Genomic DNA, 22,378 nt, shown 5'->3' with positions numbered 1-22,378 from the left:
TTTCCCTATTCCCATCGGAAGCACCCTTGTGTGACCTTATGATAAAATAACCTTTGTCTCCTCTCCTCTTCTTTCCTCTGTTTGGCCACTTGCCACATCTGTCTGTTGTCCCTTGTTCTCCTTGAGTTTTCCCACAAACAGAAATCTAGAGAAATTCCTTCAGATTTCTATCCGTGCTGCATTTCAAACATATCTTTGAGTGTTCAGCCCTCCTCCTCCCACAGTGCATGAATGGATGGGTGGATGGAAAGGGAGTTACTGGGACATTTTTTACCAGAGTTTCACCAGTGTTTTTGCCCTCATCAACAATCTTGGCAGTTTGTACAGCTTAACTCCCATCTTCTTCCTCCCCACGCTGTCTGCTGCAGAGTGCACCAACTCAGTAGTGTAATCATGAAAGATGCAGACTGCATAGCTCACAAGGCCAAATGAGGGCAACTAGAATACAGCATACTAGTATTAGCTTTATGAGCTCTCTATCAGCATTTGCATTCATTTAGGCTTCAGCACGTTTTTGTTTCCCTCCAATGTTTTACTGTCTTGGCGTCTGCAGCGTTGGAGAACAGATGGGCCGAAGCTGTGATTTTTCCGTCCCTTAAAGATTGTGGATTTCTTTCATAACTGTTGGCTGTGGCTGTGTGTGACTGTGTGAGAGATGGTTGATGATTTATTTAGCTTGGGCCCGGCGTTCAGAGTGTGCCATGTGTGCTTAGAGACCTGATACTCACAGAGGGCCCGCTCGGTGCTTTTGCCAGTGAAACAGCATGGTGCTGGTGGGTTTCACACTTCATAACACAAGGACACCTCCAGTAAGAGGAAGGTGTTGACTATGAAACATTCTAGAGAGAATGACACCAAGCACCTGTGTCCCTTTACTATATGAATCAAGTGAGGCAAAATTCAATGGACCATTGTGTAGTTGTTCTCTGCAACAAAATTAGGGAAGTTATTTGATGTAGGGCTCATAAGTAAGACAGATTTTTAATATTTTACATCCCAGAGGAGGTAATTTACCTTCACCTAGGTCTGGGTGAAGGTAAATTAGTATTTGATATCAATGTATTTGGTCAAAAATATTCTAATATTTGATTTTCTCTATGTCGCCTAGCCCTAGTGGATAAAATGTTTAGGTGGGTAAAGTAAAAGAGGACACTGATGATATTACAATATGCAAAATCCAAGAGGATATCAAGTCTAATATCACAATAGTGAAAAGCTGTACTGGACTCAAAATTATGTGAAACATATCAGATTTGGCCGTTCAATACCAGGGCTGCCCCCGACTAAGAATTTTCCTAGTCATCCAATAGTTGTCATTTAGGGCCATTAGTCGACTAGTCACCCGAGTGTTTACGATATTAATTTAATTATTAAATTATATATTTTGGGCGGGGCAACACAATGGTTTGAGTTGAAGGTGTGAGAAAGAATAGTATCAGTAACATTGTTAACACTGTGCTACATTACAGAGAAATACAAACCATACTAATGAACCTTCATTAATATAGGCCTATATTTTATCTACAAGTGCACGTCACACACTTAGCGAGCCGCCTGTTAATGACGCTGTGGGCAAAGCAGTATTGATTGTGCTAAGTGGCTAATGGGCATGTAGCTACATACATGTTTCAGATGATACGTCATGTTTGTAGTGGACCAATGAAGATGAGTTTACATATCACCTTGTGTTCATCCTTCACCTTCTCAAAATTGTCCCACGCTTTGGATTTCTTGCCCGACATGTTGTTAACTAGCCTGTGGAATAACTGCAGGTACCAGCCCTGATAATCAACGTGACTCCTGTCTGACTGCTGAGTGTGGCCACTTCCTGAGTGTGTCCTTTCAAATTTAATTCCCACATGGTCCAGTCATATAGGTTTTGGTTTATATTGACAAGGTGCAGCTCCTCATAGAGTTTCACATTTGTTTTTTTATTTTTGGGGGGTTTTTTGCAACTAAGCGACCAATGAAATCTTGCTGTAGTTGACCGTTAGGGGGCAGCCCTATTCAATTCGAATATTCAACCATTTGACCCTTTTTTCCATCCAGATTTTGAGAGTTTGAGTGGGCTTCGTGCTGCGTGACGGTCATATGCATGTAATATAGTAAAGAGGCAAAGTTAGCCCTCCAAGCACATGTATGCTAACTATGCTGACAACGAATCAGAAATGTGGAACAACATTTTTTGCCCAGATCTAGAGCCAAAGACTGTAGCGTATTAAGTTGATGTGGGTTGTAAATTCACCACTTCTATGCAGAAGGTAGAAGATCACGTTGTCTTGGAGCCTGACCAGGCAAAGCATCTCCTCCTCCAGGCAGCTGCCTCCTTCTCACTCATACTCACCCTGGGTCTGGGTCCGCAGCTGCCTGTACCGGAGAGCAGTGTGAAAGCAAGGAGCGCTGACTCTGCAGTTACATCTGGGGACCAAAACGTCCACAAAAGTACACTGCACACTGACTGACACAAAAAAGAATCTCAGTAAACTGAGGGGTCTCTGACTGATGATTCAAAGCTTCGATTTTCGGGGGGCAGCCCTACAATACTGATATAATGTTGATATATGCAGGCCATCTGGGAAGTTGTAAACTCTCTCTTACGCCAACTTCTTTTGTTGTTTCATTCACTAAAGCAGCAGCGGTTAACATTTCCTCTTTAGTAATTGTATGAGTGTAATGCAAAGAGAGACAGGGAGACCATAAAACTCACCCCCACTTCCCTCCTTGTACCCCTGGTGACAATCTTAGCTGTTCCCAGGTGAAACCTCCTCTCAGCCTGGGAAACTCAGATGTTTATCTGTTGGGTCTGGAGGATAAGTGGTGGGGAGGAGTCGGGGCTGGAACCCCCTCCCGTCGCGCTACTCCCAGCTCCACCTGACCGCAGCTCCATCGTTGTTTGACATTTTCCACCTATGATTAGAGTAATTTTTCTGGACAAGGGAAAGCAATCATAGGGAAATCATAAAGATCTGTGTTCATTATTGTGGCCTCAAGGCTGATGGATATGCTAAGATACATGAAGGGTGGGCCTGTATTTCAATAACATGTGGCAGATGAATTCCTGACTCACTTTACTACTTAGGACGTTTAGGATTAATTCAAACTGTGTCTTACTTTTACACACCTTTTAACTTTAATAGACCCTGGAACATGTTGTCTCACTCATTTTACATTTGTTACTAAATCTGGCAAACCTCTATCAGACTGGCATTATTTTATAGGCTGCGTCATTATTACATAAAAGGGAAAAAACCCCAAAATGAATCAATAATCTAGACTCAGTCATATCTACCCTACCTGCAGTAGTATACAGACATTTCTCGCTGGCTCAGGTCTGTGTGTGCGGCCACCACAACATGTGGGGATGGTTAATGGGAGCTGGTTCAGGGCTGCTTCGCATCCTCCGCCTTCGGCAGTTTCCTTAAGTGTAAACCGTCTCTCACACACACAAACATATGGTCTCACATATTGACAAACAGACTTTGGTGGGAACACCCTCCCACTCCTGCAAACACATTGGCAGCAGAACACACAAAGTGCAGTCTTGTGCTACGAGCCACACAGTCTCCTTTGTGGTTTCTGCATAGAGCCCCCTTTCTATACATCTATTGATTGTGTAAACACAGGCTGTGGTAATTGTTGTCCTTGTTTCTCCCCAGCTGTAACCATGTGAAGGTAATCTGGGTATTTGTACACTTCATTGTTGATAAAAAAAAAACAGTGACATATGGCAGCTCAAACAGCTTCAGTGTGTTTTCCATACATTAAAGTGGAAATAGATACTTCAAGTTATCATGATGAAGTAAGTTGATTGCACAGTGTAATGGCTGTGGGATAATGACACACCCTGCATTTAGACGGGTTCCTAAGTCTTGCTTTCACTATGCCAGCCTGTCTGCCACCAGGTACGATATCCTGGGAAAATGGTGGCTCGGTTTACGGCACAAAGGAAGTGCGTCAACCACTGCAAAACCAAAACAGGATTAGGATAGTGCTTTTGTTATCCCCGGTAGCTATCAGTAGCTGTCCCCAGTTACCAAAGAAGTTCTTTCCAGTTACTATCCCCAGTAGCAGAAATGGCGAACAGTAGAACAACACAAGTAACTGTGGAAACTGTGGTAGTTGCAAGGTTCTGTTTGTGACAGTGGCGCCAACAATAATACCACTTGGAAGCGCTAAGGGGGGGAAAGTTGGAAAGCTGTCTGTTTCCACTTTAAAGCCTAGTAATCACCCTTCAGCGTTTTGTTGATATGATAATGGGGGATGAGATAAAACTGGCTTCTCAACTAAACTTTTCTCATAAACATTGCTCATTGCACAGTACTATCAGGAACAGATATCTACTCCTGTTAGAAGGTAATTGAGCTCTTGGTGAGGATAAAACCAAACTGATTAGCTCTCAAATGAATCACCGTTATAATATGCGTGTGCATCTGGACACCAAAGAAATAACTTGAATTTAAGTGAGTACACGTGACTCAGCCCGCTCTAAGTGATCATATCTTCACTATCAGAGCTTAACCTCTGACTTTGACATGAGCCTTTTTTTCCAAGCTTGTCAGTTTCTTATCAACCTCAGTAAGTCCTGATACAACGTCTCCTGTAGCCTCTCTGGAGAAGGAGTAGACTCATGACCCGGATTTAACCCGTGTTGAAAACTCTAATCTCTGTATGGGACCTCGTCCTCCTCTTTATTCCCCTCTGAGGGACTTTACCTCCTCTGAGGGCCGAATGCAAACGGATGTGTATTGATAGAAGAGAGGCCACAGTGTAAATACAGCCCACAATGCACTCCTGCAAATCTCGTGGCTGATTAAAACCGTGTAAACACCATAAAGAAGTTTCAAAACAAAAGGGTGGGGGAAGGGAGGGAAGAATCTAAACCCACGGGAAAACAACAGCATATTGAATGTGACTGCATGGCTAATTTCCTTTTGTGAGCGTGCTATGGTGTGAGTGAACTTGTTTCAAGGTGTTTTGACAGTGTACACCATTCGTTCTGACATTATTTACTTTGAAAATGAGATTTTATTCTGCATGTAAAAATAACAGCTGTTGTTTTATTTTGTTTCTCCCTTCAGGAACTGGTGTCCTCATACGGTCACGAAGACAGTGACTTGCCAGGTGCAGAATGGGACAATCCTGCAGCGAGTCTACCAGACGTGCCGCTGGCCACAGGGATGCACAGGAGGCAGGTGAGAAGGAAACCTTACCACTACTACTACTGCTCTTGTAGTCTGGCCCACAGAATGTAGACCATGGGTATAATCCTGCTGTTGCTATGTGAATCTAGTCTTGCACAGCCAGATCTATCTCTATACTTCATCTTAGCGTTATGCATAAAACAACAACAACCTCGGAGCTAGCAAACTACGACCTAAAATGTCTCTACACATATTCAAACCATTTTCCTTCACTACACTGACACCGATCTTCACTGACACTGTTTTGCAAGAGCTCTGGCGCAACATCCTGGGCTTAGTGCTGCCCAGACCGTTTTTTCCCTCAGTGCAAAATAACGATGGGCTCGGACGGACCTTTTTCCAGCACAGTGTGAGCTAGGTCTGACTATGTGAGACTACTGCTGTACCACTGAGATGTGAGCCTGTTAAAGAGAAGAACCCACCCTAAAATAATTAAAACAACCACTGTGAGATTAGTTGGTACTTTGCTCCTTTTCTATACTTGAATTATGGTGGGGTTTCATTGCAAAAAAACGCTTATCCTTTTAAAGAAAAATCAATGTCTTGTCGTCATTCTTCTTTGACTCAGACACGTTTTTTTAGTCCATGTTCATTTTGTAATGTCAAGTTGGAGATATCAGGATTTTCTGACCGCTACAGTCTGACCGCAACATCTCCCACTTTGCATTAAAATAGAGAAAGCTACAGATCTTAAAGATAAAAAAAACAACAACTGGCCACCTTACTCAGAATAAAAGTCCACAGTACAGGCAGGCAGTCCAAAAATGCATCCGTGGCACTCTGACTGTAGTTAAAAATCCTTCATCAATACATGGATAAACCAACGCGTTCTGACCAGAGAGTCTTCATCAGGGTGTAATGTGCATTGGGAACAGGTGTGCAATTTGTGACTCTGCCCAATCCTTGAAGAGCACCTGCATTTTTTTACAACTAACTACACAGAGTCTTTACCCAGTGCAGCACTCCCTTTTTTTCCTCAGATCTACAGATCAATCAACAAACCATTGGCAAAACGGCTGCAGAGCCACCATCCCTGGCAGTTTCACTTAAATAAAATAAAAACGAGCACTAATACAATCGACTCAGTTCATTCAAAAGGGTGGCAGTGGCTCAGGAGGTATAGTGGTCGTCCACTAATCAGATGGTTGGCCCCTTCGATCCCTGGCCTCTGCAGTCTACACTTCACAGTATCCTTGGACATGATGCTGAACCCCAAATTGCTGTGTGTGAGTGTGCATGGTTGCATAGTGTAAATGGTTATTGTTCATGATGAGCAGATGGCACCTTGCATGGTCGCCTCTGCCACCACAGTGTGTGAATGTGTGTGAATGGGTGAATGCTGGCGTATGTTGTAAAGCACTTTGAGTGGTCGGAAGACACTTTAGAAGTGCAGTTCATTTACCATTTAAAAAGTAGATATACAGTTTGCTAGTATCTGGTTTCACTTGTTGACCTCTTGCACTCCACCCCCATTTTGTAGCAAAAACGCCTAAAATGGCATACCCAAATTAAAATGACTGTAGCGTCTGATTGTATGTTTAGGCTGCTCTGGTGCGAAATCCATAAGAAATAAAAGAAAAACGATGTTATATTTGAAAAGCCAAGAGCTTCCTGAATCCGGCAATACCAAACATCACATGGTTTGATGACGTAGTGCGCCTGGGAGATACCATTTAACAGACGAGGGAGGGAGCGAGGACGTTGACGTCCTGGCGGAGTTAGAGAGGTTAATGAACCAGTCCAAATACGTAACACAGCTAATTCAGGCTGTTTTAATGATAGGATGGGGGTAACCATGCTAGAGCACTACTGTGTTGGAATAAGAGCAGGTTTCCTTGTTCTTCCCATTCTGCCGTCTTTGAGTGAATCATCTGTCATTCAGGAGGAAATCTACTGTAAGATATTCTGATTTCTCAACAACAGATCAAATGCAACACAGCTGCACCACATGTTGCGTTCTTAGGAAGGAACACCTGGAAAATTTCATACAGCAACAAGTGCCTGTTCCTGGGGGGCAGACAAAAGGAATTCTGGGAAATAAAGGAAATGAAAAGATGTAAATGAGGAAGGTACAGTAGATACACTAAGAAAAACAAATAAAAATACAAGACATCAAAAAATAACTTCACAGAGCTCCCAGATCACATCCCAAGGTAGAAAAGTGGGTTATCATAATCACAGTGAAAATGCAGGCAGCTATTGTTACATGTGTGTGTATGTGATGGCTTTACATTTTGTATTTATTTTCCAGCTACAGGACCGTGGTCAGACCTTCCTATAAAGTAGTGTATCGCACTGTGACCTCTCTGGAGTGGAAGTGCTGCCCAGGATTCAGTGGTGCTGCCTGTGAAGAAGGTAAGTCAAGACAGAAGGACTCACATACACACATTAGTTACACAGCAGCTGATAGAAATGAACAGCAGTTGGGTTGGCTCTGGAAGGGGGGCCATTATCACAATCTAGGAAAATGGTTTAGTATGTCGCTGTTTCCTTTGTTCAAGCTTTCCCATTTATGACCATCTGCATCCCTCTGTTGTGCACTGCTGTCTTTATAACCCGCGTATGTGCTTTTCAAATACACGTGTACGAGTAATACTTTAAAACAGGAGTGATTTCCATTATGCTTACATAAGCCACCTTCTGTCGTCTAAATGAAGTTAAGAAATAAGATCCTTCAGCTGCTACGGGGTGAGTCAGAATGAACACATTAAAACTGATTAATAAAGTGGAAGTATCTAAGAGTCATTGTGCTACGCAATAGTTCTTTTGTGTGGTTTTGAGTTTTATGGTCCAGCTGGAACCAAGTCTTCATCCTCTTAAAGTGCCATGCTAGCACTGCTGTTTTCATTTTTCGACTACAGTAGCTGCCCACCACACACACACACACACACACACACACATACACATATGCACATACACTCACAGTGCATAATGACTTCCCCTGGCGCTGGTCCCCATGTCTCTGCAGCCCGGGGAGAAGGGTGGAGCGTCTGTTTATGCTGGGACCCAGGACTTCATTGGGTGTAACATAAATCGTCAGGCTTTGCGACACAAAGGACAATAACTGTTTACAGTGGTTAAAGTGGTCACTTTTTTGTGGTGCTGAAAGCAGAGGCTGTTTTTCTCTTTTATGCTACCACTCCCAGGTGAACTTAGTAGTTCTCAGCCCTCCCAGTGGCCTGTAGGCCGCTGCAGTGGGGCTTCAGCTGGAGAAATGTACCCACTTCAAAACTCCCTGAATGTCATGCTTGTTTAGACCTTCCCCACTTTCAAAGTCAAAGAACACATTGACAGTCAGACAACCCAGACTTTACTTAACAAAAGCAGGGGAACACACAGTCAAACAGGGAGGAAATTATCCAATTAAGTTGTTGCTGGAGGAGATTCCCCTCTGGTTGTCATGGCAGTAGGGGGCTGTCGAGCCAGCAGGGATGCTGGGATTAGCCACTTATCTGAGCGTTGTTCCGGGTGGCTCAGATCACAGGCGGCGCTGAGTGGAAGTGACAGGTCCCATTCACAGGGCCTTTACTCTCCGGCACCATGGATGCTATCCAGGGCCACCGGCGCTTTGTTCTGCTCCTGCCGCGTGAGCAGAACCTCTTGCCAGCGCAGAACCTGATACCCCGCTGCTGTCTGCCTCATTCGCCGCTTTAAGGAGAAATAAAAGCTTGCCGCACGGGCAAAGCTGGAGACCGGATTGTGCTTAAATCTGTTGCCATAGTGTTGCCAAGTGAAGTTAAAGCTGCACTCGTAGTTCACTGGGTGCAAGTTTCAAATCCGGGCTCTTAATACCTGTTTGTGGCTCCATCTGCAAATCTCTACACATTTCTTTTTGGATTTGCAGACGGCTTTGAGCACTTGTTTGACCTTCAGTTAGGCTGAATTAAAAAGGCTCAGGCCAAAAAGCACCTCTGTTATATTAAAGAACAAACAACTATCATCTGTTTCGAGATCTGCCGTCTAGGTCGGACATTAAAAACATATTGCTTTTGATCTCATAAATCTGGTTAATAACTAACACCGGATACATATATCTTTAAAGACCTCTTTTAGAGCTCCAGTGTTGATTATATACCTTTTCTCCCATCATTCCTTTCCCTTTGCACGTCTGCTTTTCACAGACTGTGGAAAATGTGTATGATCCACTCATTTACTCACGCTGCCCTGCTTTTACCTCCACCCGTCTCTCACCAGGCCACCCCAAAAGCCCCTGGCCATGTCTGACTCCCAAGGCCGGTCTGCATTACAGCAGATCTCAACAATGTCCATAACAGCAGGACTCTGGGGCTGCTTTAAGGTGCAAGAGAGGAAAGGAAGTGCGTTATGAGCCGAGAGCACGACCATTGATATGGCCATATTTTAAATGGAGATGAGAGAGTTGTTTTCTCTTGTGTCCCTCCGTTCTCACCCCTCTGCCTGCCAGATGATTGGTCAACATGCGTAAATCAACGGGTCCAGTCTGAAGTAAAGATAACGTGTCTCTGTTTAAGTTTTGGATTTTGCGTTTCCAAAGCAGCAGAGCGCAGAGATAAATGAGAGACCATTATGGAAAGAGTTTACGCCATGCTGTCATCCGGTCATACACAGGCTCGTGAGGCTTTTTTGGCCTATCATGCTCAAACTGAGGGCTCCAAAAGCAAAACATTACATCACACCCAGGCTGATAAACAAACTCACTCCATCAGAGTCCAAGCAGAATAAGATAACACCGCATCAGACAGGCACCTTTCACATTCACTCTCCTTTTCTTATTTCCTCACCCCAACCTCAGGACTTGGCTGGAATTCCAGGCCAGTGGTGTAATTACTGTGTCCTAATTGTTTTCTATGAGGTTTGGGAGATATTGTCTTACTTGTGGACCTGGAACACAATGGTCTTTATCTCTGATTGAGCCTGAGAAAAAAAAAAGGCTAAGTATTTGCAGATGGAGGCACTTTCATAGCCTGCCAGAAACAGGGATTTAATGTATGCCTGGTTGGCTTTGGCATTCCAAGTAAGTAAATGCTTGTTTTCAGATGGGATATCCCAACTTGTGCTACATCAAACACAAATATCAAAATTATACCTCATTTAGAAGCAATTTTGTGATAGGAGAATATCAAATGTAGCTCATAAAAGCGACATTATTACATTAGAGTTGGCGTTCTAAGACTACCATACAGGTTGCATCAGCATCAACATACAGAACAGCAATGAAGAATGATTGCAGCTCAGCAGTCGTGAAAATGAGTTAAATTCGTAAGTGTTTGGACTTTAGCACTTTGTGTGTGCTAATTTTGATGGAATCTTAAAAGTGTGAAGATGACACTAAGAGACAGCAGCAGATATCTGTGCCTTGAATTGATTTATGAAAGGACAGCACTTAAAAGAAATATGGCTGCAGCTTATCACAGGAGGGGGCTGGCATGCCATAGAACATATGGGGGGACGTAGACTTGAATTAGCACGGCTGTCAAAGCTCTGCCGCGGGGGTCCCCATCAAGCCGTATCTCGCAGCCAAGCGGAGACTGCGGTTTTTGGGTCGCAATTACGGTATGGCTGGGAGGCAGAGGCGCGCTGTCTGTAATAAGCCGCAGAAATGTAATCTGTGTTTTCACAGCTCAGCGCGGCTTATCACAGGCCTGCACGCTAAACCCTGCGCTTTAAACATCAGTCGGCTGCAGCTTGCCATTAGCAAAGGAAGAGTGGGAGTGCGTGGACGCCTGTATATGTGTCTGTCTGACTGCCAGAGTGAATGTGTGGGTGGGAGAGTGAGGTGTTGAGGATTTGTACAGTGAGGGATGCAGCTGTTCAGTGTGATTAGCTGCTTTAATGGCAGCAGGCCTTGGTAGCTGCAAGTGGAGTGACCCCAGCCTGAGGTCAGAGGGGAGGAAGCTGTACAAGAGCAGGTGACCTCCACTCCCACTCCTCTTAGACCACACAGAGCCCCACTATCAAAGTCCGAACACTGACAAAACATGGAGTCACCTTTTCATTCAGCCCTTCTGCCACTCACATTCCTGGATTCCCCTCGTGTTCGCAATAGCAGGTGTTAAATATGTTAGACTCTCTTGCTCCAGTTCATTCACAGAAAACAGATTTGATGTCAGACTTAGTCACATGCAGAGTATTTATGTGCTCAAGAGAAGAGGTCCACAAAGGCACATAAATCGCATACGTACAGGGAGGCAGGCTGTGCGCAGAAAAGGCCACAGCAGCTGATATTCATGGTTATGTAAATGGCCAGCGCAGCACAAGTGCCGAGCCCAAATTGGAAGCAGCTGAAGTTAAGGCAAACTGGGCTGAGGGCCCCAGATGAGATTAGACATGGGAGCGTCCAACCCTTTCAGCCCATGCTGCTCCGCTCAGGGGAATTGTCATTATAGTCATTAATTAACAAACAACACCACTGAAGATACCGACCAGCCAACCTAAAATAAACTAAACCAAACAGCAGAGGGAAGTTCTCCCTCCTCTCGTCTGCCGTTCTTTTCTTAGTTTCCTTCTTATGTAAGCGTGTGCTGGTATATGCATCAGGTTTATGAAAAATCCCAAAATTATACTTTATTGAGGGTTCAGGTATTTAAATTGGAATATATACTAATAATTATGATAATATTATTACGACATTACTTTTGAAATGTTCCATGCAAACCACATACAGAGCAGTCTGTGGAATAGTAATGACAGACTCACAAGATTTATAATATGCCTTTATGGTTTATGTTTGACTGTAATATTGTGAGACCAAGGGCAAGAGACAGTAATGGTAGAGCAGAATTTCGTAGCCAGATTCATTCATTCTATCTGCTCCTGGTGTTGAAAGTGTGTAAGATTTGTGTGCTCACCTTCTTTCTGATCCAAACATCCTGGAGGTTTTTACCGGGAGCCAAATTATCCGCTGAGGTCTCTTCCTCCTTCAAAACAAACGGACCTACTGATTTAAACTGGTAAAAAAACGGAATAAAGCAGCTCCACATTACAAATCAGTGTTTGTCCGACGCTGTTTGCCTCATCGCAGACGGACTACTAGCCCAGAACCTAATCTGTGCTCACTTTTTCCTTGATAACTAACCGATAACTTAAGATCCAGACGTTCACGAGGTTTTTAGCGGGAGCTGAACTATCTGCAGAGGTATCTTCCTTTCCAAAACAAACATACACAGTGATTTAAACTATTAAAAACACAGAAGGAAGCAATTTCATGTTAAAAAAAAAAAAAAAAATCAGTGTTTTTCTGACACTGCTCATCACAGACGGCCTGCAAACTACGGTGACGAACATGAAAATGCGAAAACATGAATGGCCTTATCTAGAGCCAGTGTTGTTTGTTCATTTTGGGCTACTGTAGAAACATGGTGGTGCAACATGGCAAACTCCATAGACGAGTACCCACTCCATATGTAGATATGAACTGGTCATTCTGAGCTAACAAAAATTATATTCAGGTGATTGTACACTAAAGAAAACACAGTTATTATGTTATAATCCATTTCTACCAATATATCCCTGTAAATCCTGCTACTGAACCTTTAAATCCAACATAAATGACAGTGAACTTCAAGAAATGCAGATGCAGAATTCTTTAGCTGAAACTGTTTTAAAATTTTATACATACTTAGCCTTGATTCTGAGTTAAGTTTTATGTATCTGGCTCCTGGACTGGAAATGCCTCTTCTGCTTACTGATTTATTTATTATTTCCCAAGACTTCCCCCGGGAGTGCATTGAAATCTGTTTTTCCTGCAGTCAAAAAGACATAAAGTGGGCCGAGTCAGCAGTGCAAAAAAACTTTTAGGGATGAAAATAGACACACAAACACACACACACACACACACACGCCATGGCAGCTGGAGTATTCTTCTGTCCCCAATAAAACAGAAGCATTTCCCCTCGCCCAGTAGTTTAAGTGGACTGGTGTGCTGACAGAGTGACCCACAAACAGACAGACTCTTTACGGCCTGAGAGGTCACGCGATTAGGAGCAGAGACGAAAAAGATGCTCTCTTCTTGGCTGAGAAAAGGCCAGCTGAACTGGTAACAAAGCTTTTATCATATGGAAAGATTAAGAAAAATCCCTTTAAAATCCTTCCCTTTTTAAATCCTCCTCATTACCGGAGGTGTGGGCTCTGCCTCCTTTCTCTCATCTCTGATCCACTCTGTGACTGATGCCATTAAAGCTGCATTAACCCCGTCTGCTCCCTGCCTTTCAACATATCACCATCCCTCATCTTGTAGGTGTAGAGTGGCATGATGTAGGTACTGTATAACACAGCGCTACTGTCTTTAGGTAAGCTCTGAGGAGGTAATGAAGCATATTTGACGTCAGTGCTGAGACAATGGCAGCATTGATGGAGTGGGTACATTCAGGGTCCTGTTGGTTTCATACAGCTGTGATGAGTTCAGCGGACCCAACTGCTGCCTGCAGCCCACTGGGAGGACTGGTAATGTCTTTCACAAGCACGGACTTATTGCAAAACACCATCTCACCCCTAGTTTGTCTGAATTTTGATTCCACATTTTCTGTCTCAGTCTTCCTCCTTCTTTATTTAGCTTTGTAAAACTTTGTTTGTTTTTTGTTTTTAATTTCTTTAACACAGGGCTGCAACTACAGATCATTCTTACTAGTTTTAAGCTGATGACTATATACTTAATTAACAGATTGATTGATTGATTGGATTTGTTTGTTTGAACAAAATAGAATAAGCCTAAACCTGAATTAACCCTTGACAATAAACTCACACGATAACACAAACAAACTAACCTATCAAGGCCGCAATCCACCAGCAACTCCTGTGTTCAGCAAGGTAAAATTACTGTTTCTTTCAAAAGAGTCTGATGGTTTTGAAGAGAACAGATGTAACAGCTTTAGTTTCCTGTCAAAAACGACTGTCTGGCAGCAAGGTAAAGCGATGAAAATATTCTAAATACAGTGTAAATACAGCATACACTTAAACTGTTATTGTTTTTTTTTTTTAGATGGGACTTAGGTGTCTAAAATACTATACTATATGTTTTGTCGCTGCCCCCCATCCACAGCAGTACATTGCTAAGCTACAAACTGGGGGTGTGCTGACCGACATCTACTGTCAGTAATAGAGTGACTATGGATAAGTACCTCATACATCCCCACTTCAAAAAATCTGAACTATCCCTTTAAGATGATGTATTCAAATGAGGGATGCACCAAAACTCTGGGCTGCTACTGATGTTTAAAATAACAATTTGGCGGATAGCGGGTATCGGTGTTGTTGTTATTTTGTTTTTGTTGGTATTTATTCCCCCTTTTGTAGAGGAAAACAAAGAAATCTTCATTTTAAAAAAATGGAACTGTTTTAAAGTCATTCTGTATTTCATTACACTACTGTCGAATGAGCACAAATTTAATCATAAACATTCATGAAATAAACATTAATATAACCTTCTCTCACAGAAAAAAAACATTTTTAAAAAAAATAACTGCTTCAAAAAGCCTTTTTACTATACATATATCATAATTCCTGCTGTGAAAACACCAAAAAATCTCTCCTTCAAACAGCTGTATTTATTCAAGCCTCTTGCCGAAAACTACAATTTACAAGATTATATTTGAACACATCATGTTACGTTATGATTTACCTTTGCGCAATACTCATTTTTATTGAACAGAGCTTAGCCACATCATAGTGTAACTTAATAAAACCTCTGTCAGTGATAAGTTGTGGCCAACCGGCTGCCAGACATGTTGATAGTAAGTTACTCCGTCCTTATGTTCTGACGGTGTTGTAGCGACATCCCAAACACGTTCTCTATTGTCCCTAGGACAATGGGACTCCATTAGTTTTGAGTTATGCTTTTAGCCTGTAAAAAATGGATGTGACACAACAGAAAGACATCGGCCACTGCCATTGTCAATGTCATCTTATTTGCTGAAAGGCTGATGGCAGTCAACAAGACGAATATCATCCGATACCGATGTGTGGCCTATAGATTAGTGCATCTCTAATTCAAGTAGCTTGAATTTTTTGCGTGACCAAATATCCAAAACTTGAAGATAGTCTGTTTAGTTTCAAATAAAAAAGAGAAAAACAGTAACTCTTCTCATTTGAGAAGCTGAAGCCAGTAAGAAAAGCCAATCAATCGACTGTCAGTTGTTGGCAATTGATTTTCTCTCAAATGACTGAACCTTTGAACTGTACTCCCACACAAATTCACTCTTTCATTCTCATGCTATCAATCATGTGAACTTGTGTAAAATCCAGTTATGTCTCTTTTTTACCGCTGTCTCACCCCCACCCCCAGTTATACCCTCATTGTGGACCGCAAAAATATAAGAATACAATAAAAACAGTTGCTTTTATATTAAATATTGTTCTCTTACACTGTATCAGTCTGGGGGTTTGTACACTCCCAGTAGTCTTGATGATCTAGCTGCTCATTTGTCACTGTTATGAGTTCATAAACATATACAACACCACATGAGAGAGACTAGAGTGTTGTGGCTCAGTGGGTGGGGATTTTATGAAGCCGACCTTCAAACCTCCTCCACTGCCATGTATACTAAACCACAAACAGACCACCACATCACAGAGATGTTGCCGTGGTGTGTCGTGGTGACATCATTTATGGCCTCTCGTATCATAGACCTCCCAAACACCCCCCTCTGGTTCGGTCTCAGTTTCCCAGCCATTAAAACGCTGCACTCTTGGATAACGTGTAGAATTTAAAAGTCGTTGCCCCCGTCTGACTTTTGCGCTCTATTTTGAGCTGGTCTTTGCATATATTTCCATTTGCTCATGTGGTTGATACGGTGCTCAGCGGGGATGAGGGGAGTGGTGCTGATGGTTGTGATTAGTTCTGGACGGAAGACGAGATCGGAGAGGAGGTTTGGATGAACTGCACCAGCAGTCTGCCTAATTAGAGACATTCCTGGTTGGCTTTCAGAGCTCAAACCTGACAGAGGAGCAGGCATTCCCCTTGAGGAGCCAATTGTCTTGACCAAAGAGAAATGACCTCACTGGATTGGCTAGAAGAGGAAAGAGTAGAGGATGATAGAACTTGCCTCTAGAGATCAAATGTCTGATACAAAGCTGAAGCTACACATGGCTGCTAAATTCGGACTTGGCAGCTTACTGGTTTTTACAGTCACAGACTAGATAGCTGTGAGAAACTGACTATTGTTGAAGTGTGTTTGTGTGTTTTTAGCTCAGTGTCAGGCAGGATAGTGTTGCCAGGTGCCTAAAACCAAACAGTCCCACAAAGGCTCCGGATCAATAGCAACTGTCTGTGCCATGTGGTTCATACTGCATCCAGCGGTTAAGCCCAAGTAGACTTCAGGCCGGTGTTTATTATGCAAGCAGACACACTAAGAACTCAAGCATGTAAGCAAAAAGGTTACAAGTAAACCATCCCAATCAGTCACAAAGAGTTTTTAGAAGGTTATGGGTGGCCGCAATGGTAGTATAAGATTGGCAGAAATGTGATTTAGAGAGGGAGATTTATAGCAGACATGGGGTCAGTTTTTCATAATAGACTATTGACATAAGCCCTTTTTACACAGAGGTCCTGTGATAGGGCTGCAACAAAGACCTATCATTATGCCAGCTCTGCTTTCATTACAGGATCAAACAATGGCAGTATAATGCCACCCCATTGTGTGATTTTAGATAGCATGCAGATGTTCTGGAAGCAGATTTGTGTTTCCTTGCACAGCAAAGGCTACACCCAACTTACTCTGCCTAACTCTGCCTCTGGTTGGCGCACCCTGACACTCTTACCCTTATCCTCACCAATCCCACTTGTCTTGCCTAAACCTAACCAATACATCCAACGAAGGCAACAAGTAACAGCCAATTGCTATCCTACGAAACACAAATATGCGTTCTAGAACCAAATGAGGTGTGACATGCATGATGTGTAACACGATAGCATCGACCTCTAGTGTGACATATAACACAAGTGTCAGGCCCTCCCTGTTATATGGCGGATGATCTCGTCCTCTGCTAGGAGGGTAAGGAGCTCCCGGACCTCATTGTCTCCCCCAGTTTGTGGACCTTTTCTGTTGTTCTTCTTTGAGTTAGCTGCTAACTGCTTCTAGCTGCTTTGTAAATCTCCTGGCAGTGAAGTGCACATATAACACGTCATCAAAATGTCACACCCCTCTCATCCATGGTCCCATCTTGTTGGCTGTCCCTTTTGCACAGATGTCGACTTTGCACTGTTACTTCCTCCGCTGCCAGCTTAAAGGGGAGACAACTCTGTCTCTCCATTCCGTGATTGTACTTTTTATACAGAACAGCGAGGGGGCATAACGGCTTAACATTTCCACCTTCAACAGACAGTCTAAAAGGGGCTTTAGTCTTTATACGAAGGTCCCAAACTCCATACCATTTCACAACAAAACAAAAATGTTGAAATTATTGTGCATTGAATGTACTTCATACAAAGGTAAAAATCATCGCACCATAATCCAACGATCATCGTACACTTGTTAACTTTGAGGTAGGAATTAGTGTTGATGTTATTTTATCCTCTGGCAGGTCAAATCTGGTTTTAAACGTTCAACTAAATCTTCAATATTCATTATCCATCTTTCACTTATATCATGAGCTCCATCTTATAAATGCCATTATGTTTTTAGTGCAGTTTAGTGTGTCATGTGGTATTGATTATGTAGTGTTTTTTAATTGCATTTTGCAAAGCATTTTGAATTGCTTTTGCATATAAAAATGTGCTATTTAAAATAAACTTGCTGTGCTGCATATGTTATACTTCACTGTCTTTAACACTGCAGTGCTTCACAGAAAGTTGCTGTTTATTCTGCACTAATAGAGCATGTAAGACATGCATCATTTAGGAAAGTGCTTGCATCTCCCTTGCTGCATCGTCTGAGGTCGTGTCTCAGGGGCTTTTTTAATATCCACAAGCACATGTGCCTTCACACACATTCAGGCATGTTTATTCTACAGCGCTGCACAAACAGCTCTTCCTTTTACCATCTTCTTCTTCACTTGGAGACACACATCTTGCTGAGATCATCTTAGAGTCACAAAGTAGTGTTCACATTGTTCAGGAAGTGTGGCATGCTTCAGTGGTCCAGGACCAGTCCAAGAAGAGGTAGTGGCAGTGCGCTGGTGTGGCTGGCGAGGGAGTGTCAGGGGCTCAGAGCCAGAGAGGCCCAGCGGGGTGAGCTCATTAACAACAGGACGTACCCCTGAACCTCTAAACCCAGGCCTGCATTCCGTCCGCTCCACTGCCCCCTGGGACTCATCCAGGGGGGCTTTAACAGCCCCGGTGTTTTGGTTGGACCCTCGCCACAGCCAGAGCCGAGCTGTGCATGACGACTCCCCCCTCCCCCGCCTCAATCAGGACCATAAATACAGTCCAGAGAGGGTGTCTGTGTGTTCCTGCTTCCTCAGGTGTTTATGGCTCTCTCACTCATTCATGCTGCGCTCACAGCCAGGGCCCGGCAGCAAACAAACACTTGCACACACGCAGACACATTCACAAACACCTGCTGCCACTAGCACAGACACATATATCAAGTTTGTATGTACAGACGGACACGTGACTCAGACTAAAATTAAACGTAAATTATTACACCACAGATGACTCGGTTCACAAAAACATGAAAAAGAAAGCAGTAAGTTGAACTTGCTGACTCGCTGTAATCAATAAGCTTGATACAGGACACACGTGCACGGTCACTGTCTCTTCCTGTTCCTGCACACATAAACGCTGAATATCAGTTGCATGTGTGCCTTATGACAGACTGACAGGGCAGTAAATTACTGCTACTGTGCTAGAGTTAGAGCTCTATCTGCTCTGTCTGCTGCTGTCATTGACTATGGGTTGAGGGGCTGAGGATGATGTCATGGCCCTTTTATTTCTATTGATTTCCCTCCATGTTGTCCTCCTAAAGGGCTCCACCTCACCTGACAGGGGCCATGTGGGGCCCCATGACACCATGTCTGGTCTTTTTTTTTTTTCAGTTAATTCTTTAGCTACACTGTACTTCAATGGCAGTAACACTGTCTGTGTTAATGTAAATTTATTGTGCGGCAGTGTTGCTGTAGGTGCCTCTGGCGCGGAAATTGATTAACGCTTTGGCAACACTAGAGGGATCATACATTATCAGATCATGTTATGCTTTAATTATGTTCTCTACTGTAACTGTGTTTACACTTTAATTCAGTGTGATAGGGAGCGAGATCATAGCCATCAGAAGGTTTGCAGTAGAAATTGAAACTGAAAAGGCAATGATTTCTGAGACTTACACTGATTTAAAGTCACTGTAGGTGACATTTAGACTAGTAATACAGCAGCAAACAGCTTTTTGCCATGTAAAGGTATAGCAGAGTAATAGTGTCCTGAGCGGAGAATGTGGTCATGTTCCTGTGTGTACTGAAATTCAAGCATCTCTGTTCTTTATTGTGGTAGATGGTCTGACTGTAGTGCATGTAAGTCCCTGGGAGTGTGTCCCACTGCCTAGCTAATCAACATTTTATTGACTCATAACTGGCAAAATAATAATAATAATAATAATAATAATTAAAGGAAAGGACTGCTAGTTGCAGACCTCTAGGGAGTAAAGCTTGCTAGCTACAGCGTGCCTACATAGGCTCTGTTGCTGCTCTGTAACCCCTTTACAGTGAACAATAAATCTGGCTTTGGAGGTTCAAGTCTCATTGGGGCTGAAATGTGGAGGAAAAGTATAGGTTTAGTTTCACTGTGAACATTCTTTGGATTCTGACAGTGGTTACATATTTGCAGTTTTTCTCGTTTGTGTATATTGTCTGAATACTTGACTCCAAAATGAGGTAAATGTTGATACTGATATGTCAGAAACCACAGTTATACAGTTCAGAGGATCTGGTACTGAACCACTGCCTGCACACAAATTGGCCTCTCTGAGCCTTTTCAAAGTGGTTACCCTCTTTGGACATCCCCCATCATTACATCCTATTTACAAAAGACCCAAAGGATTACTCTCAGTTAATGCGTTTTATATGAACCCTTCACTTTGCCTGTGTAAACCTAGCTACTCGAGTAAACAGAGCGCTATTGAAGCAGAGTTACTAAATCTGTGGCCAGATGGGTCCTCGAACCCCGAGACAAAGCGGAGAATTACAGTTTGTCCTGAGAGTCTGAACTCAGCTCTGTCTCGTCCCTCTGGCCCCCCTCGGAGGGGGGGGTAATCTATTCTCTCTCTCCGTAGATGCAGAAAGAGATGACTGTAAAATGAGAATGGCTGCCCAAGTGACAGGGTGGCACGGCTCCAGTGAGACACGTTTCTCCAAGTGCTGCCAGGTAGAAAGGGCAAAGAGAGCAAGAGCACCAAAGAGGATGTGTGTTTCCTCCTCTCTTGTTGTGACAACTTGCAAAAAAATGGGATGGCACTGTTAAGTTAGGCCAGACGAAGGAAAAACATTATAAGGGACATGGAAAGAAGGGGAAATGGAGGGGTTTTCTTTACTGGAAAGGCCTGTTCATGTTACCGTTAAAAGGACAAAGAACAGGCTGAAGTAATAATGAGCATCATTGGTACTTTCTCTACGAGCCATAACCACAGTGTTCCTTTGAGGTAATTTATCTTTTCATAATGTAACTGAACTTTAGAAGTAAAATTAGATTTGAGGCTCCCCCGTCTTTGTGTGCTCTGTCTCACAGTCCATGCACCACTACCCCCTGGGTGTGGGTGGGTAGCCATAGGGACGCCAAAGGGGTGAAAGGGCAGAGAATTGAGGGGTGCAGGGGTTTGTGCTTTCCCGCAGAATAAGAGCAAGTATTGTTCCTTAAGTGGCGGCACTGTATCAAGACTATCACGGGCAATTTCTTGACATACTCATTCGGTGTCAGTCTTAAATTTCTGAGACACTTCAGAGCTGTATGTTGTGAGTTGGTCATGCTAAGGGAGTACAATGTGTCCCTTTTAGCACCCTAGTATCAGTGAATCCAAAGGATGATTAAAGCCCAAGAGAGTGCTGCACAAGTGCCGAGGAAGATGAGTGATAGCCGAGGAGAATTGAGTGCACTTTGTATTCTGTTGTTGTGGTCTAATAACTGTCCTTTGTTCCTCTGTTTTCTCCTCATCCACACTGTAAGACTAAAAACTATAGCCAGCATAAATACCTGCCAGAAATAAAGAGACTCCAGAGCTCATTAAGAGTGACAGTTAAGTCTCAGTGGCAGACTAATACTTTCTCTGGTGATGTCCAATTGTGATGGAGGCCTCACACGCTCCGTGATCTTCGTAAGGACAGGAGAGGGCACGCTGGGAGATGAATTACAAACACTGCTCGGGATCATTCATCCATCAGAGCAGCTCTTCTCTGCCAAGCTAGAATTCCTTTCCCCTAGCTGCACCTGACAGTGCAGAAACCTTAGCCCGAGCTACCGCCAGTTCACTTTTTGTTCCAGAAGTGCAGCTGAGTTTTTTCAGAAGGTTTCTCGGTCATGACCAAGGCAGCTTCTGTCAGCAGAGAGCAGCCGCCCTCCTCTCTGGAGGCGCCTGAAGGATCGATCTGAGAGACTGTGCAGCAGACGACATGTGGAGTGTGGGTGGCTATCGTCAGCAGTTCGACTGATGCTAATGTTTGAATTATAGTTGGGGTAGAATTGTTGATGAAAAGTGTAGATGTTGAAAGGGAATGTCATAATGTGGTACAGTTGACTGTGCAGAGGGAAAAAAGGCATGCTTATTGGCTGCTGATAGTATGACCAGTTTCAGGCTGCAGGCTAAATATTTTATCCTCTATATTGCAAGATGACAGAGTCCCTTCAAGATGTTGCTAAACCGTATCTTGGGATGAACACCAGGAAGTCATCTTTGACACCCCCTGTCACTAAGTGTAAACATCACTCAACATGTTTAGGAAGTTGTGGAGCACAAAGTTTGTATTTGTCTGCGTCATCTCTTTGCAGAATGTTTCAGTATCCCACACACAGGTTTAGGACGTTTATAAGACGAAGGGAAGTGGCTGCCATAATGTAGCTGTTTGATGCTTGTTTGATACTCATTTCTCTGCAGTTATGAGTCACACAGTGGCCATTTCGAACCAATCACTAGAGAGCCACATGAGAGCCACACATCTGCCTAAATCTAACATCATTTTTTAAGTCCACACTGATAAACATACCTATTTAGCTGGGGTTTTAAGAGTGGAGAGAAGCAAAGTAAAGCAGGCGATATTGAGAAGAAACGTAGATTTGGAAGAGCCTC

General features: G+C 43.2%; 1 protein-coding gene across 3 annotated transcripts in view; it reads left to right on the top strand.

Moving 5' to 3' along the window:
* The window catches only part of emid1 (EMI domain containing 1), a 71,080-nt gene that overhangs the window by 4,061 nt on the left and 44,641 nt on the right, over positions 1–22,378 (top strand). For all 3 annotated transcript variants that reach the window (XM_078170735.1, XM_078170736.1, XM_078170737.1), the window contains exons 2-3: positions 5,079–5,192; positions 7,453–7,556. In XM_078170735.1, coding sequence (XP_078026861.1) covers positions 5,079–5,192; positions 7,453–7,556 — 218 coding nt within the window. The remainder of the gene's footprint in view (positions 1–5,078; positions 5,193–7,452; positions 7,557–22,378) is intronic.

This window comes from Epinephelus lanceolatus, chromosome 9 (assembly GCF_041903045.1).
Source record: "Epinephelus lanceolatus isolate andai-2023 chromosome 9, ASM4190304v1, whole genome shotgun sequence".
Lineage (NCBI taxonomy): Eukaryota > Metazoa > Chordata > Actinopteri > Perciformes > Serranidae > Epinephelus > Epinephelus lanceolatus.
The sequence above is the reverse complement of the archived record's forward strand: the minus strand, read 5'-3'. Positions and strand labels throughout refer to the sequence as shown.